This window comes from Falco peregrinus, chromosome 4, assembly GCF_023634155.1.
Source record: "Falco peregrinus isolate bFalPer1 chromosome 4, bFalPer1.pri, whole genome shotgun sequence".
Taxonomy (NCBI): domain Eukaryota; kingdom Metazoa; phylum Chordata; class Aves; order Falconiformes; family Falconidae; genus Falco; species Falco peregrinus.
Genome location: NC_073724.1, coordinates 46,857,123 through 46,874,082, shown reverse-complemented (window position 1 = coordinate 46,874,082; position 16,960 = coordinate 46,857,123). Strand labels below are relative to the sequence as shown.

At 36.8% G+C, this 16,960-nt stretch overlaps 1 protein-coding gene across 8 annotated transcripts in view; it reads left to right on the top strand.

The window, feature by feature from the left end:
• ITSN1 (intersectin 1) overlaps positions 1-16,960 on the top strand; it is a 136,603-nt gene that overhangs the window by 31,523 nt on the left and 88,120 nt on the right. For 6 of the 8 annotated variants that reach the window (XM_055802630.1, XM_055802631.1, XM_055802628.1 and 3 more), the window contains exons 2-6: positions 210-269; positions 4,947-5,039; positions 6,889-6,952; positions 14,532-14,692; positions 16,745-16,924. In XM_055802630.1, the coding sequence (XP_055658605.1) occupies positions 242-269; positions 4,947-5,039; positions 6,889-6,952; positions 14,532-14,692; positions 16,745-16,924 (526 nt within the window). In that variant the 5' untranslated portion in view covers positions 210-241. The remainder of the gene's footprint in view (positions 1-209; positions 270-4,946; positions 5,040-6,888; positions 6,953-14,531; positions 14,693-16,744; positions 16,925-16,960) is intronic. The other 2 variants (XM_055802633.1, XM_055802632.1) reach the window with 1 other exon arrangement.

Genomic DNA, 16,960 nt, shown 5'->3' with positions numbered 1-16,960 from the left:
GTGCTAGTATGAAAACACACTCCTGGATGCATAGGGTAGTACAAAAAATGAGACAATTCTCTTTTAAGTACCAGTTCTTGCAGTATGATCCTACTTCTTCATTGTCTTTATTTTTGCTTGACTAATTAATTTTAGGGAGGACAGAATATATATTGAAAATAGAAGATCCTGTAAATGTTTGATTGTTGAGGTTTTTTCTCCTTTTTCAGGCATCTATTAAGAAGCTAAAAGTGACAGAACCATGGCTCAGTTTCCAACACCTTTTGCGGGTAAGTTGTTTATAGTGTATTCTGAACTATTCTTACATGCAAACACTCTGCATAAACATTGCTTTCCAAGTTGTATGGAAGTGTTTATGGATAGTGTGGGTTTCTGAGATGATGGTTTATCTGATTTGCAATGTTTTTGAAGACCCATAGAACATAGACCCAACATCTCAGAAGAGTCAAACAGAAAAGCTGTGCTGTATCCCTTTTTTGTACATTGATCCATTACAGTCATATAGTATGTAACTGTTAGGCAGATCCAGGCCACTCAACCACTGGCAGTAAAGCATAGCCTCATTTTGCACTAATTGTGGCTAAGAAGTGGATATGCTTTTTCTTTGAGGGTTCTTGGACGTTTTTATTGTTAAAAAGTACAGCAGATGCCTTTGGATGCTATCACTTCAAATTTCTTGTCCCATAGCCCGTATTTTGATTAGAACAAAGGTGCTGCATTTTTTAGCTCTCCATTTATAACAGAGGAAGGTATAGCATCTTGAACTTCAGTCTTTTTGAAAGATCCAGGAAGGGCCCTGGTGGTGCAATAGAGACATTACTCTTTGCTATTCATGTAAAATAGATTTTTTAGGCCAGCTTTGCAACAAACCTAAAGAAAAATTTCAGTGCTGAGACCTAGTAACTAGTTTAGTTCCACTTAAATGTTGTATCTGTTGAGGGCTTATCTCTGGAGATGCAGATATAATTCTTGTGTGTATATGTGTGTTTGTGTGTGTATATACATATATATATATATATACTTACATATGCATACACATATAGACAGAAAAAAAGTGTGTGTCTGTATATAAATATATACGGAAGTCTAGTTTTTTGGATTGGATATAGCTAGGAACTAAATTTATGTCTAGTGTTATTGTTTCCATGGGAGACTTCAGGAAACACGTGTGCTATTCAGAGTATGTTGTTAGAGATACCCAGTTCTTGCTAAACACAATTGACTGGATGCAGACTCTGCCAGTCTGAAAAAGTCCATGCAGCGCAACAGAAGAAACATCCCTTTACACACGGTAGCTAGCACAAACGTGTAATTGGAGGCTGCCATGCATTGTCTCAGTTATCTTTAAGTCCAGCCCTCTAAGAATTAAACCTTGTTTGGTGTCAGACTTCGTCAGTTTGGGAGTGAAACTGGCTACTAGGTGCTTTGATCAAATAAACTCACTGGACAATTTTGTGTAGAATACTCTTTCAGGTCACATAAAAAGTTGTGAATAGCTTCACTGATTTTCACAATGTAAGGAAGTCATGATGTGAAAGAAATCTCATTCAGACAAGTATTTCCTTTTGTTTAGAGTCAGGGCTGTGCTTTGCATGTGCCAATATTTAAACATGTACATACATTCTTAATGGAAATATTGTCTTCAAAGCATTCTCCTCTGCTGTCTTCAGAGAGTTCTCATTGCCTTACAGATGGATAGCAGCTTTCTTTTTTCAGTTTTATATATTACCATTCGATCTTGCATCTGTTGTCCAGGATCCTGTTAACTCCAGTACATGGCTTTAAGAAGGAGGGAATTGATTATTTCTTCTCAAACAACTTTTTTCATCCGACTGCTCTACAAAGAGGAAGTTGGAATAAGTATGTGGCTAATGTAGTTTCTGGAGTATCTTTAATTTGTAATGCAGTGTGAGGGAAGTTTCTTAGGGTATTCATACCTGAACCAAGTCTGCCAGTCCCTCCTCTTAGAAGATGACAGCAAAAGGCTAAGATTGTTGTAAGAGGAAACAAATGGTGTAAAGAAAATTCTAATTTTTATGGGGACATTTAGCATCCTTTTGAGAATGCAACATTTTCTGCTGCCTGTAGTTACCAATAAGAAGATTTATGCAGTCTCCATCTTCGGAAAGTCCTCACTCCAAATGTGCAGTATCTGGTATCACTGTGCTTGTGAATGCCAATAATGATAGTTTTGTTTTTATTTCACTTTCTTTCTTTTTAAAGGATCTTTCAAGCCAGCTTGGACAGTGGGTATGGAAAGAGCACAGCATCCAATATTATATTTGGGGTAACTCACTGATATTCCAGAACACTGCTTATTTTAAGGATGACTAAAAAAAAATTAGGCATGGTAGGATATTGATAATTGTTGGAAGAATGTGTTATGCTTGATGTTGTGTCATTTTGTCCGGAGAAGAAAATGCCTGTTCCATATATGAGGGCTCACTGCTTCACTTTTACAGATGAGGTTACTGCTAAGCCCTGCAAAAGAAAAGATGGTTAGAGGGCTTGCTGTTGCACTCAGGAATAGCTTGCTTATGAGTCGATTTTGTGGTTTGTTGACTGCCTCCTTTGTATCAAAATACATTGAAAAGCTCCACAACCTCTATATTGCCATCCAGGATCTGAAGCCATGAATGATGTCATAGTGTTGAGTAAGGTCCTGTTTCATGCTCTTGCATAGGTCTTATTGTTTCCTCAAACAACAAAAGAAGGAAATAAGTCAATGCCACAGATGCCGTTCATACTTTTCTGACTGAAGAGGCTACTGGGGTTGCTTGGTTTAACATTGGCTCTTTTGATGTTAATAATCAAGGAGACCTACTGTTCCAATACCAACCAAATCTCCATCTGGAAGATTAAATATTGACAATAATTTGTTCTAGTTACAGGGACTCCAGAGAATAAATCAACAAATTTTGTTTTGAAGTAGTTACTATAATACATTTTTAGCTACCTCATGCCATGAGAGTTTTTAGTTCTGGGTTTTGCTGCTTTTTTTGCAGAGGATAGGGAGAGCTAGGTTTTGTTGTTGTGTTTTTTGGGGTTTGTTATTTATTTATTTATTATTTTATTTTTTTTTTGGTACTGAGTCATGCATACCTCAAATTGAGAGAGAGCAAGCCAGTGAATCATTGCAAATTTCATGTTGGTTTGTTGGTGGTTTTTTTCTTCCCCCATTACGTTCAAGAAATTCTCCCCCTTTGTGTAAGCTATCCCATCCAGCCTTAGGATCTCAGGCTGCAGTAGTCGTGTTTCCAATACAGGGAGATGTTCCTCTACTCCTAGTTGGCCTAGACTAGTCAGCCTAGTTTGCATATTGGTCATAAAGTCTTAACACTATTCCTTTCCTCCTATCAGGGGTTCACGAGACGATTAAGAGATAACTGGTTACTTGAACTATTGTGTTTTGGGATGTTCATATCCAAGGAAGAGTCCTGTTCCATCCCCACAGGGAGCACAGCTATGAAATCTGTTTACAGTGCTTCTGTGAGCTTATCACTAAAATTCTGGGATTTCTGGACTAATCTTAAAATGTCCTTTCCTTGAATTAGATATTATTAGTCTGCTTCTAGAAATCCATGGTTTACCTGAAATTGAGATGATATTTTTTTACTAAGAATGTGGCTTTTCTTTCATTAGTGAAATCTGCTATTTAAAGGAATGTTTTTCTTCCCTTTGTCCATTTTCTTTTCTCTCCAAAGTACATTTTGCCACATGAAAGTAGATTTTAAATAGCAGAAATTCAGGAGGCAGGAAATTCTCATGTTCTTCATAACTGCTGAGTCTGATTCTGCCTCAGTGTGCAAGCAGTTTGAAATATTTGTTGAAAATATTTGTAGACCTTGTTACCTGAAATTTAATCTGAGAATGTAGTACTGAGACAGAGTGAATGCTAGATCTCTTTATTTTTTCTGCAAGTCTACATTTTATCTTTTAATACTGCTTCAATGAAACAGTGTTTCCATTAACTTAGGTGCCTTCATATTGTTATGTTCCCATAGGAAGGTGCACCAGTGCAGTGTACTTCTACAGATGTTGAAATAATGATTTTACTGGTTAGAAATTGTTGAAACAAACCTGAAATGCAGTGTTAGAGAGCTTATTGGAGGTCTCAGGTGGAAGTTGAGATATGTTTACTCTGAGTACAGATAATCTGAAGGATGAAAGTGAAATGTCTGCAAGAGGAGAGAGAGGAGAGGAACTGGCACAAAAATGGAGCTAGAACTGGAAAACGTGTTGTAGAAGCATGGCACTGTGGAAGGGTAATAAAACTCAGTGTAAACTAAATATTTATCTCCAATTTATGAATGTGGTGTGACGGATCTGGTCTGTGTAACATTCTTATTCAGATTTCTCATTCTCAGAAGAATGAGGAGCATGCTTTCCTGTGGTATTGTTGCCCATGAAAAATGTTTACTATCTGGTTGAATCACACTTTTCCTAGACAAGTAAGGAGAGTTCTTCTCTTATAATAGTACAAGAACACAGAGTACACAACTGATTGTTCAAGGTACCTTTTCAATTAAAAGAACTTGCATTTCAGCTGTATGTATTGTGGGAGGCAAATGGCCTCCCGCCTCCTAAATATCTAGTCTTACGAACCTTCTGCATTATATCCTCTGGTATGCTGATGTTGTCTTTTATTTGATTGCACTTTGAGCAGCCTGGTTGTAACTTCAATTTCTGTATGAGCCAGATAAGTGGATCAGTGCTCAGTAGTCATCTTAATTCAGTAACACTTAGTTCTGGTAAGTTCATTAAGTCCTAACTGGCTGTTTAAGGATTCATGGAGATACCAACTATAGACTTCAGATGAATGGCTTCTCTGTGTATGTTGTTTTCAGAGGTCCGGTATGATATGATATAATTACACTCAGAAACAAAAATAATGTACTTTTTAAATAATGTTTCTGAATTTTATTTCTCCATTTCTTTTGGGCTAGGCAACCTGGATATCTGGGCTATTACTGTGGAGGAGAGAGCTAAACATGATCAACAGTTCCATAGTCTGAAACCAACATCTGGATTTATCACAGGTAATGAAATAATTTTCACTTCTGACTTCATCTAATTAAATCTTGACTAACAAGCCTAAATATGTACAGAGTTGCCTGGGAAATATTTGAGTGTAGAGAATTTAAAAAATTGAGCAGATCTTACTCATTTTAAATCCCATTTTTCATATGCCTTGCCACATCAACCCCATCTTTTCTGATATTTTCTGTTATTTACCAGCTGTAGAGCTGGTTTATGCCACTTGATTGTTCTGTAAGCAGAAATAAAATTATTTATAATTGTGGCTCTACAAAGCAGTTCTATTGTAAAAACTGAAGGGTTAGAATTCAGGACACGGAGTCACCTTGATGCCTTATCATGTTTATCATGCTTTAATGTGCTTAGTGAATTAACTCACTGTACTGAGGCTGGCTGAGATGGAGTTAACTTTCTTCATAGCAGCCTGTATGGTGCTGTTTTGGATGTTTTTGCCATGGCTGATCAGTGCTTGCAAAGCCTAAAGGCTTTTACTGTTTCTTACTCTGTACAGACCCACACCCACACCTCCTAGTGAGTGGGCTGGAGATGGGCAGAAAGTTGGGAAGGGGGCACAGCAGGGACAGCTGAGCTGACCCAAGCTGGCTGAAGGGTTATCCAATACCACCATGCTCAAAAAAAAAAATAAAAAATGGGGTGGCTGTTGTCTTCCAAGCTATTGCTTAGTGAGTGACTGGGTGCTTTGTCTCTGCCTGGGGTCAACCCACCATGCTAAAATACTAATAGATTTAAAAGTCTGTTTAAATGAAATATATCAATTTAACTGAAATCTGTTTCAGAAACTGTTTAAACTGGTGAAATCAGCATGGATGACCTCTTTAAAAAATCTGAATGGCAAAATTGATTAAAGCTGTGGAAAGCAAAGCTGCAAGTAAAGGAATTGCAGTGATTCTACTAAATTTTCATTGAACACCACTGATTTGCTTTGATTTTAGAGGCAGTAGGATGCCTAGTTTTTTGTTATTTTTTGTTGCATTTAATTTTCTAAAGTGCTATCTAAACTGTGATGGTGAATTGAAATGAAAGGTAGAGAAGTGTTTTACCTTTCTTACTGTCTGATCCATCAAGAGGATTTCCAGAGTGTGAAATCAGAATCAGATTCTTAGCACAGAATTCATCACAGCCATACATGGCTCCAAGTATACAATTTGATTGTTTGTGCTCCTGTTACATGACAGATTTGGTACAAAATACTGTTTTTTTGACCTCATTTGATGTTTAGTGCTCTTTGTAGTCCATTTGCAACTTTCCTTTACAGGCCACAATCTTTGAAGTACTTAATGGTTTTGTAATGGTTTTGCTATGCTTACTTTTAACTGATAGTTGAAAAATGACACTGAAATATACCATTGCTTGCTTTAGTGGTTGATTATCAGGTTCACATCAGGGTAAAGACCATTTTATTTAATTTGTGGTAGCTGACTGGCATTGCACTTCGGGAAAAAAACTAAAACAGAGTTTATATTGGTACATACTTTACTAGAAGAAAACAATTTCTTGTTCTCGCAAGGCATAGAATCCTGAAAAGAGAGCTGTTAACACAGATTAGGGACTGTGAACCATGAATTCCCAATTGCACTAAAAGTTAATGTCCACTTGACTTCATGTGGTGCCGACTGTTGCAGAGTTAAAGAGTATGTGCTTGTTGGAAATACCTGGTAAGTTTACAAGTGACAAAATTGGTTTAAATCTCATACTCTGTTATGTATGCATAGAATTAAGTATTTATGATTTTACTATTGCTTCTGGTTTAGATATTTTTGACTCCTGATTTCCTCTTTCCTCTTACAGGTATTCTTATCATTTTCTGAAATTGTCCTATTTATTTTATAGGTGATCAAGCTAGAAACTTTTTTTTTCAATCTGGGTTACCTCAACCAGTACTAGCACAGATATGGTGAGTAAGTGGGAGGGGATGGGAGAGTTGCAGTTACGTCACAAAGTGAAGTTTATTGGCACAGATTTGGACACTAATTATATTTCAGAGTCTGGGGTTTAAAATCACTGATTTAGTGTGCTTTCCAGAAGTCTACAAGGCAAATACTCTTTGTAGTGTGTTTTAGCTGAGTTACGATACTTGTACAGTTATTAGAAATAGGTAACTTTCTACAAATGGTACTTTTGAAGTTTGTGATTTACAACCCTCATTTTAAATTACTAAATGCTTTCAACTTTATTAAAAATGTACTAATGCAATTGCTAAGCACAGTAATTAGTATTAAAAATCTTCTAATGGGAAAGCCTATGTAAGACTTGGAAAAATTGTTATAAAAATTAAGGCTGGCATAACTGTTTCCGTTGTCAGCAATACAGTTTGAAAGCTTGAAATTTTTACCATTCCTTTTTAAGTTTAGACAGATCAGTGTCTCCACTGCTATATATTACACATCACAAACATTTCTACAATCTGCAGTTTCTTCATGCAGGATTGCAGTTGTTTCTGCTCCAAATTATATGACCCTGCCAGACTTGGACATGCTAACTTGCATAGATTATTAATAATTTACATTATATTACTACTAAAACTTTTTTTGATGCTGGACAGAGTGAATAATACTGTTTTTCATTCTAGATTGCAAAAAAGCAGCAGAAGAATGGATAACTTGTGACAGATCTGTAACTGTTTGAAAGAGCTTATTGCAGTTATAAAAAATTTTTGTCGTAGTAAGGACTTCTAAAACCAGAATCTTGGTCTGACTGGAGAAAGAATAGAGTTATTTTCCACAAGAAAAACAGTTGCTCTGGAAATATGGATGCCTAAAAGAGGGGTTGGATTTACATGGCTTTTAAATAAATAGTTTATTTTCTTTTCAGACTATCTTCATCTTACAAATATCAAATTTGTTCTGGTTATCTTATTTGCTGAAGACTCAGCAAAAGTTCAGATGGCCCTTTGGAACTTCTCTTGCCTCTTAATTAAACAGGGAAAGACATTGTGTCTTAAACAAGACATCCTTTCTCCAAAAATGTTCCGTAGGCATTAGCTTTAAATAGGTGTTAACAAAACTAAACAGTTGTAAATAGTCTGACTAAAAATCTCTTCCTCTCTGAATTACTCAGTTTTTCAAGCCTCTTGAGAGGGAGAGAATCATTCCACTAGTTCTGTAGTTGTCATAGAGACAAGACCTGAACTTGCACATTTTTTTAAATAAAGCTGAGCTAAAACTTATTCATGCTGCCTTTATAAATCATAAAAAAAGCATGCAGACATCCCTTTCTTACTGTCTTCTTTTTTTTGATTGTCTGAATTAAGAGAAGTAAATATTTAAGTAAAAATCTAGATCACTTGTATATATTGGAATTAGAATAACCAAGTAGGAAAATAGTTGCATTGTATTAGTAAGACCCCTTAAAAGGCCGTGGGTGGGGGGGAGGGGGGGGGCGGGGAAGGAAAACACCGTTCTTTTCCCACAACTCAAATGATTTAACTCTTTTGGTCTATCAGTGAATGTTTGTAACCTACCACAGATTACTGCTGTCCCACAGAAACAATAGAAGTTAGACTGTTTAGTGGCAAGAAGTCCTTTGCAGCATGCAAAGGACGTCACAATACACTCAAGACTTCATTGAAAAATGTGAATCATTGTTTGTCTTAGCTCCCAGGGTTAAGATCTCATGGCCGACTTGCTTTGTGGATTAATAGCAATATTCTAATGTTGTCTATCTAAATCTCTATTAACATTGATACAGATCTGGGAGTACTTTAATAGAGGGGGGAGTTTGGGAGTAATAAACCTAGAATATCTGAGAGAGATGGGAGCTGCATAAAACTTCTTTTCTGTCAGTATTCTTTATTTCTTGAATAGATTGAATTATTGTTGTTTTTTTTAGATAGCATTTGATTATTAGAGAGAGAAGGGGAGGTACAACATTCTTTAAGGAAAGAAAGTTGTTTTTCTGAGAGCAACTTTTAAAACTTTTCAAATTCACTTTCTGATCCTAGTAATATGGAAGTGTATGTGCATTGTATTTTAGAAGTGTTTTCCTATTCTTAATGAGTCTGCTTTGAACACAGTTGATTGTATAAATCTCTCTGCAAGATAGGAGCCTAGCATTTGTTTCATAAAGGATTACCTACAGCTGTATGTAGACAAGCTTATGCTAATACAAAGTTTCATCTGTTTTGTTGTGGAGGTTCTTGTTTAGAAAAACACAACTGGGAAAGGAACTGCAGGGGGGATCGGCCTAATGAGTGATTGGCCATACTGCTTTCAGAGCTCTTTACAGTGAAAGCAAGCACTCTATGAGTTTCCAAATGTGTTCTCATGAGTGAGAGAATTTTGTTTGCATAAGTGAGCAGTATAAGGATTTTCACTGACTTACAGTTTAATTAAAGTTCAACTGCTGGTTTTGTATCATGAAAAAATAATTTTCTCTAGAACTTCAAGAAGTGCTAGCTACCTAGCTGAAGTACCAGTTAAATGTCTTCTGCCTCAAGAGCTGGTTTGAGAATATTCTGCAGTTGGTGTAATTCTGCAGTTTTTTAAGATGAGACTTAAGGATTAATTGTAATTTCTGCTATTAATCAAAGTTTGTTATTAATCAAATAATTAATATTTCTTAAAAATAGTAGCTCCATAGTTTTTAGCATTGACAATTCCTGTGTCCCTTCTACTCATCATTCATTTAAGAAAAAAGAAATTTCTGGGACATAAGTGGAGCAAATTAGTGGAATTATTATGGTCTGTCATGACAACTTCTTTGCTATTCTACCCTTTGCAAGCTTTGGAGTTTGCCAAGCTGGTAATCTATTAAGAAGCCTCTAAGTAGGCTTTGAATTGAGACTGCAGTGGCTTGGAAGATAACTGTTTTTAAGTAGGCAATAATCTGGCTTTCTTCTATAGCCCTTATGAATGGTGGCCTCAAAAAGCATCTTCTGTGTAGCCTGTCTCTCTGGAATTAAATGAGAACTAAAATAATCAATGCCATCTGTTTTTCGTGCATTTAGAGTTACTTATTTTTCAGGACAGACTAAAGCCATTAGTTGATTTACGTATTTCTGACATATGTTTCCCTCACACCCTTCTTAAATCTCTGTCCTAGTGTGGGAGTGAAAGATTATAGGTGGCAATTCTGAGTTGTAACTCTTACTATGCATGCATTGATAAAGTGACTGATGCTAAAGACCTAATTTCTCCTCTCTGATTATGGCTGAGTTTTGTAATGCAGTATGGAATTGTATAATATGAGATTTTTTGAACTGCAAGGAATTTCCTTGTTTTAACACTCTGTGTTATTCTCATGGAGATAGATGTTTTGTAGGGTAATCATAAGCATATTTGACAGAAAAAAATGTGCATGCTCAGTTTCTGTGCCTCATAAATGCAAAAATAATCCAGTTGTCTTTGTATTCTGCAGGAAAGAGGAGAGAAAGGAGGAGGAAAAGATCTGTAGGGGAAAAATTTTGTCAGTACCTGAAACCTAGCATTGTGATGAAGCTCACTGCAGCTATTTTCATTAGAAAACCCCTGTTATAAACACAGGCCTGTTCTATAAAATATGATAAATATTTAGTCAATGTTTAGTCCATTTACTGCTCTGCACTGGTTTGAGCCAGACCTTAAATGAAACAAGTTTAAGGACACTACATTCTTCCAAATTTCATTGGAAGCCAAACAGTGAAATTAGGTAGTGTTTACTGTCAGCCATTCACTGCATTTAAGGTGTTGTTTATTCAAAAGTAGCCCTGTAATCTAGCAGCATGGCACTAGATTCAGTAATTAGAAATGAAAATTTGTCCTATTTTTGCACTAAAGCTTTTGTCAGACAAAAGCTGATTTGTGTTAGCATGCTGTAAAAATGTATGTAGATTCTGTAGTGTGTACCTGATTTTTCTCACTGAAATGTTTGCTGTTAATTTAAATAACAAAGCCATTGACATAGAGTAAATGAGCTGAACAGAAGGTCAGACATTAAATTTAAAGCTACTGATGATTATGTGAATAGGATTTCAATTAAAGCAATGAGACGGGTCCATATCAAAGTTTCTTATTACTGGACAAGTAATATTTTCTCATGTAGAATGCAAAGATCTACTGTGATCTGGCTGTACACTCTGTAAATACGCCTGGAGAATCAAGGTCATCTGCAGTGTTATATTTACTCTTACTGTATTTTCATGGCCATGCATATAACAGGTTGAGGGACTCTGCCTGTGCTTTAGTAATGCAAAGGCTTAAATTTTATAAATCTAAGTATTTGCAGGTGTAGGAGCCACTTAGATTGAACAAATGAGACTATTAAACACAATATGTTTGATTGCTTAAATGCAAAGATGTAAGGAACATTGTGACTATTTATTTGAGCTGTTGGTGCCAGCTGGTCACTACGGAGCTGAGTGGCTTCTCCTTATGTTGAGGAACGAGTTGTCTTTGGGAGGACTGTTGACTGCTTGGAGTGCAGTCAAAAATCTCCTAGAATAGGTTTATCTAGATCAGTTTCTCTAGCTTTGTTCCTATAGAGGTCCTCAGCTTGCTGGCTATATAAGCCTGTGTTTTACTGCCCTTTCCACTGGGCATCTGACAGAAGGATGGCTAAGCAAGTGTTGAACTAAACTTTGGTTAAAAAGCCCACACATTTTCCTTGTTGAAAATTTTTGAATTTTCTTTAGTTGCCCTCAAAAAGATGTGGTATTTGCTTGTAAGCATCAGTTAAGTGAAGCTTATTATCTGCTCCTGGTTTCTGTTTTCTTAATATTCTAATTTTCTGATGAGGCTTTCTTGGTATTCATTCACTGTATGTTGATTTACTTTCTAGTGCAAAACCCACAAAAGGGAGCACTTCAGAAAATACGTTTAGCCATTAAGTTTCTGACATTCTAATATTCCAGACACCTTTTGCCTCTTGAATGTTTTGGGTTTGTAAGACTTGCATGTATTTCTCCCAAGTGAGACTTTTAGAAATCTAGCATCACTGTTTATAGGTTTGACTAATGGATATTATAGGAAGTGTTTTGGTTGTGAAAAGTAAAAGCTGTATAAAAAAGAAAATTAAAATCTACTGAGTAATGCTGTCCCTTGTAAGCCTAAGTGATGATTTTGGGCAGCAAAAATCCTACAGCGTGTTGTGGAACACTTCCATGCTATTGTTGAAAACTAGACAGAGTGGATATTCTTGATTGTCATAGTTTATGAATTAGTTGAAAATTAATCTGGGCTTTTAACAGGAATTTTAAGTTGATATAAACATTTCTGACGTAGAGAAAATTTTAGAGAGATGCAAACAAGTTTTTGAGGTTTATACCTGTTTCATTGTGTAAGAGGAAAAGCACTATGTACTGCATACATGCAGTCTGTTTGCAGGTTAGCACATAGTGGCTTGTGGTATGCATACCCCACTGGACAGAAAGATATGATGGAAGCTAATAACCTCAGTACTTTCATGTCTGAGAAAGCGTTTGTACTTCAGAGTTAACATAACCTCAGTAACAGTATGTGGGAAGCCTACTTTGTATTTTTAACTTCTTGCTAGAAGTAAGCATACCTTTTATTTTGTAATACATGTCAACAGCTATTGCAGTCTGTCCTTGCTATTGCTTAACATTCATAGGAGAGAGGCTCCTCTACCTTCATGAGGGTTCTCCCACTTGTCTCCACAAATTGCGTGAAGACAAAAACATTACATCTTCCACTTTGGCTTGGCCTGCCAGTACATCAAGAGGTACCAGTGTGTTGCTTGCTCTTTGTGGAAGAGTGATCAGAAGCTGAACCTCTAGAGCAGTAGTGTTCTGCAAGGAAGAGGAGATACCCATTCCAAATTCGTAGTTCTCTTGGTCCAGGTTTGCCATGCTGGCCTTCCCTCTTCCTTCTGCTAGTTGGACTACCATATATCAAATCCAACTGCTACAGTACAATCTTTTAAAGTGATTATTTGTCAAGTGAACCACATACTGAGCAATCATGATTGAAACTTGAATCCAAATCACATTTTGCTATATGGGACCCAGAATTAGCTTTGACTAAATTTAGGCTTCCAAAGACTTGCTGGTAGTGGGATTTGAGGAAGGTTTAAAGTTAGTGAAAAACAGACAGATTTTATGTGTAAATCAAACTTCCCTGTGATACTGTGCTTCCGGAAACAACATCTAGAAATTCACACAGCTAAAACTTGTTCTTCAATGAAATATTTGTAGTAATTCAGCATCTTTCAGGGAGTGGTGTAATGTGTACTTTTCTTTTTAACTGTAAGCATCAGAGTCTACAGTTTTCTCACCAGACTTTCTTCTTTAAATACTGCTGCCAGATTTTCAGTAATAGTATTTAGCCTTGTGACGTCAAAGTTGGTGGATTTTTCAGTGGTGTAGCTATCTTCTGCTGTCTTACAAATACTGGGAAGGGTTGTATTATCACCATTTTGGGGGAAGTGCTACTGATGATCTAAACCAGGGGAAACAAGATGTGTGGTTGACCTGTGACAGCCTCTGCTGGGATCTGCCTCTTCGTTGAGTTTTTCTAGTGTTTTTTTGGTTGTGGTGAGAGGGTATTTTGTGAATTCTTTGCCACTGCATTTGCCTGGCTGTCTACTTATTTAAGTATCAATTATAAATAACTGTCAATTTATTGCAGTGTTTTTTTTATAACTTTTCACATACTGGCATGAAAGCTTTCCTTGATAGGGATTTGGTCAGAAATAAAGCCCTAGTTTATCTAGACTGCCTGGGTCCTTTGTGTTGTCACATTCATGACATGTAAATGTACACATGAACTTAAAAAAATATTCCATTTCTGAAATGTGTACTTAATTCTTCAAATGAATGCTAAGAAATAAGCATAATGTTTTCAACTAAATTTACAATAATTACATTATTAATGTGCATTTGTTTTTTTTGGTTTGAAATTGCAGGAGCTAACGTTCTCCTTCCTGCTTCTCTCCTCCCAACCTCCCAACCCTATTCCCTGCTGAGTATGGTTTTCTTAACCGTCAAATGAAGAAACAAAAAGAAGACTGTTTAAGTCAGACTGATTTACATGAAAGCCTATTCAAGGTCTAGGCTCAGTGTTTTATCTCGAGTACTATTGTTTAACTGAAAACAAATTTGTATACTTGCAGATGTAATGGTGTATGGTGTTTAGTAAAGAGCACAGATTTAAAGAACATTTTAAATGGAGCTAAAGTACAGGTTTGCAGACTAAGTCATTTGATTCTTTGTGGTGCTCTTTGTAGTACCATGTAGTTTCAGTTGTGTGATTTTGCAAAGTTTTTGTAGAACTACATTAATCCTTGTTCTCTAGATGCTTCACTGGAATTCCTCTAAGAGTTGAAAAGCTACTTTAAAAATATTTATTAATCACTGCAAGAGAAAGATCAAGAAGCTCTCAGTTTAAACAGTGTCTTGTTTCATGACCATTTTTAGCCTGGCATAATTATTTTGAGTGGAAATTAATTAGTCTTGAATATACATACTTGTGTGTGTACTCCTAGGTCAGTTTTTGAAGTTCATGCTTTCACAATCTAACTGAAAATGGTGTATTTTGTAGGGCTCTAGCTGACATGAACAATGATGGGAGGATGGATCAGTTGGAGTTTTCAATAGCTATGAAACTTATCAAATTAAAACTACAAGGTTATCAGCTCCCATCTGCACTGCCTCCTGTCATGAAGCAGCCACCTATTGCTCTGCCTGCTGCACCAGGATTTGGTAAGTTCTTTGTTTTCCTCCTTTTTAGCTTGTATTGTAGCAACCTGAGCTGAATTTGATTGTGGTTTTTAATTTTCTAAAAGAAACTTTTAGGAAAAAGTACTTCTAAAAGTACATAGACTCAACCCCCATATGCATGCACATATTAAAAACAAAAAAAATAATCTCAATGAGTTTTTAGTATCCAACCATACTGAATAATGTAAGTTGAGGTTCTGTTTGCTTCAGGTCTTATACTGCTCCCTGTACATTTGAAACAAAAGTGTTTGCAGGAAAAAAAAGATGGATCAGGTAGCAGGGCTAGTGCATTCTAAAGTGATGGAGTTTTTATTTAAACTTTTGTCATCAAAGGATCTCCAGCTTTGACAAGATTAGCTATGTTTTTCTTGACTTTTTACAAGTCATGGTAGTAATGCATCCCTCCGCTTTTTTATGAACGGTGCCACACTGGCATTAGCTAGAACAGGGACTGATTCAGTTTCATGATTAAGTACTGCCAAGGTCGCCATCATTTCAAGGAAAAAATAGGGAAAATGGGTTGGTGAGAGGAAAATAACTAAATAAAGCTGAACCTCATTGTTGTGGTTTAACCCCAGCCAGCTGGTCGCTCACTCCCCCCTCATTCAGAGGGGTGGGGAGGAGAATCAGAAAGGAATATAAAACTCCAGGGTAGAAATGAGAACAGTTTAATAATTGAGATAAAAGAAAAGAAAAAGAACAAGAATAACAACATTTATAATGAAAAGGAGGTAGAAGGGGAAAGCAATGAAATCCAAAGGGAAGGAAGAAAAGAAAACTAGTGATGCACAATACAGCTGTTCACCACCCACTGACCAATGTCCAGCCAGCCCCACAGCAATGATCTTCAGGCCCTGGCCATCGCCCTCAGTTTATATACTGAGCATGACGTCCCATGGCATGGAATACCTTTTTGGCTAGTTCAGGTCAGCTGTCCTGGCTGTGTCCCCTCTTATTTATCTGTGCCTTTTTAGCTCTGCTGCCGGCAAGGCCTGAGAAACTAAAAAGTCCCCAACCCCGTACAAACACTATCCAGCAATAACCAAAACCATCAGTGTGCTATCAACACTGTTCTCACACCAAATCCAAAACACAGCACTGCACTAGCCACCAAGAAGAAAATTAACTCTATCCCAGCCAAAACCAGGACATTCGTCTGACACCTCAATGTCCTGCTGTATTCTGTAGTGAGAGGTTCTTTACTGTTCTGTTTTAGTTGTTGCTGTGACTCAAGTTGATAGGTGCCTGTCCTTAAGAAAAGAGAATAGTGCATTTGATAAACTGCGTGCAACCATGTTGTTTGATCAGTTGTCACTTCCACAAGTTCTACAATGTTATTTCTGACTGTAAGAAATCAGTGACTTGAACAGACGAAATACTGGTTTAATTGAGAAACAGCATAATAAAGTCAAACCTACAAGAAAACGAGAACAATATGTGATTTTCTTTTTTTCTCATTCACTATAGACTTCATCTCAGTTATTTGCACACACCCTTATTCTTCCCATTGGCATGACTGGACCTCCTTAACCTCCCTGTTATCCATGCAACTGTGCTTACACCTAAAATACCTCATTACTGTGCTTTACCCTATTAGCTTTGCACTGTTTCATCTTGACAATAGGCTGCAAGCATTTATCCTGAAACTTGTTCTTTTCAGCTGTGGCTAAATGTAGACTTTGGGTTCATTACTCACTGGAAGTTGACAGTGCTGCTCTTCATTTAGTTCAAGGCAAACAATTCTTTTCTTCAGCAAATGCTAATAGACTTTTTTGGTCAGTGTTGCATCCAGTGTGCTCTTATATGCATACATTATAAAGTGTTATGTTGTGTTCTCTGCATTGTTTTATGTTCCCCAATATGCTAATGGTGCAGCAGACTGTAAGAGTTCTTTCAAGGGGTCTGTAGAAGTTTCCATTTCAATTTGCTCTTCAATTCTGCATTTACTGCTGGGTTGCAGGCTGCAGTTAAATGGTTGTATCATATTAGAAGTCTCTAATTTAGAAAAAAATAATCTCATTTTCTTACCCATAGGTATTGGGGGCATTGCCAGCATGCCATCTCTTACAACTGTTGCCCCAGTGCCAATGGCATCTATTCCAGTAGTAGGAATGTCTCCACCATTAGTATCTTCTGTTCCTGCAGCAGCAGTACCTCCCCTGGCTAATGGAGCTCCTGCTGTTATACAGCCTCTGCCTGCTTTTGCTCATCCTGGTATGCTACATACTGAGACTGTTTACTCTTTTGCTA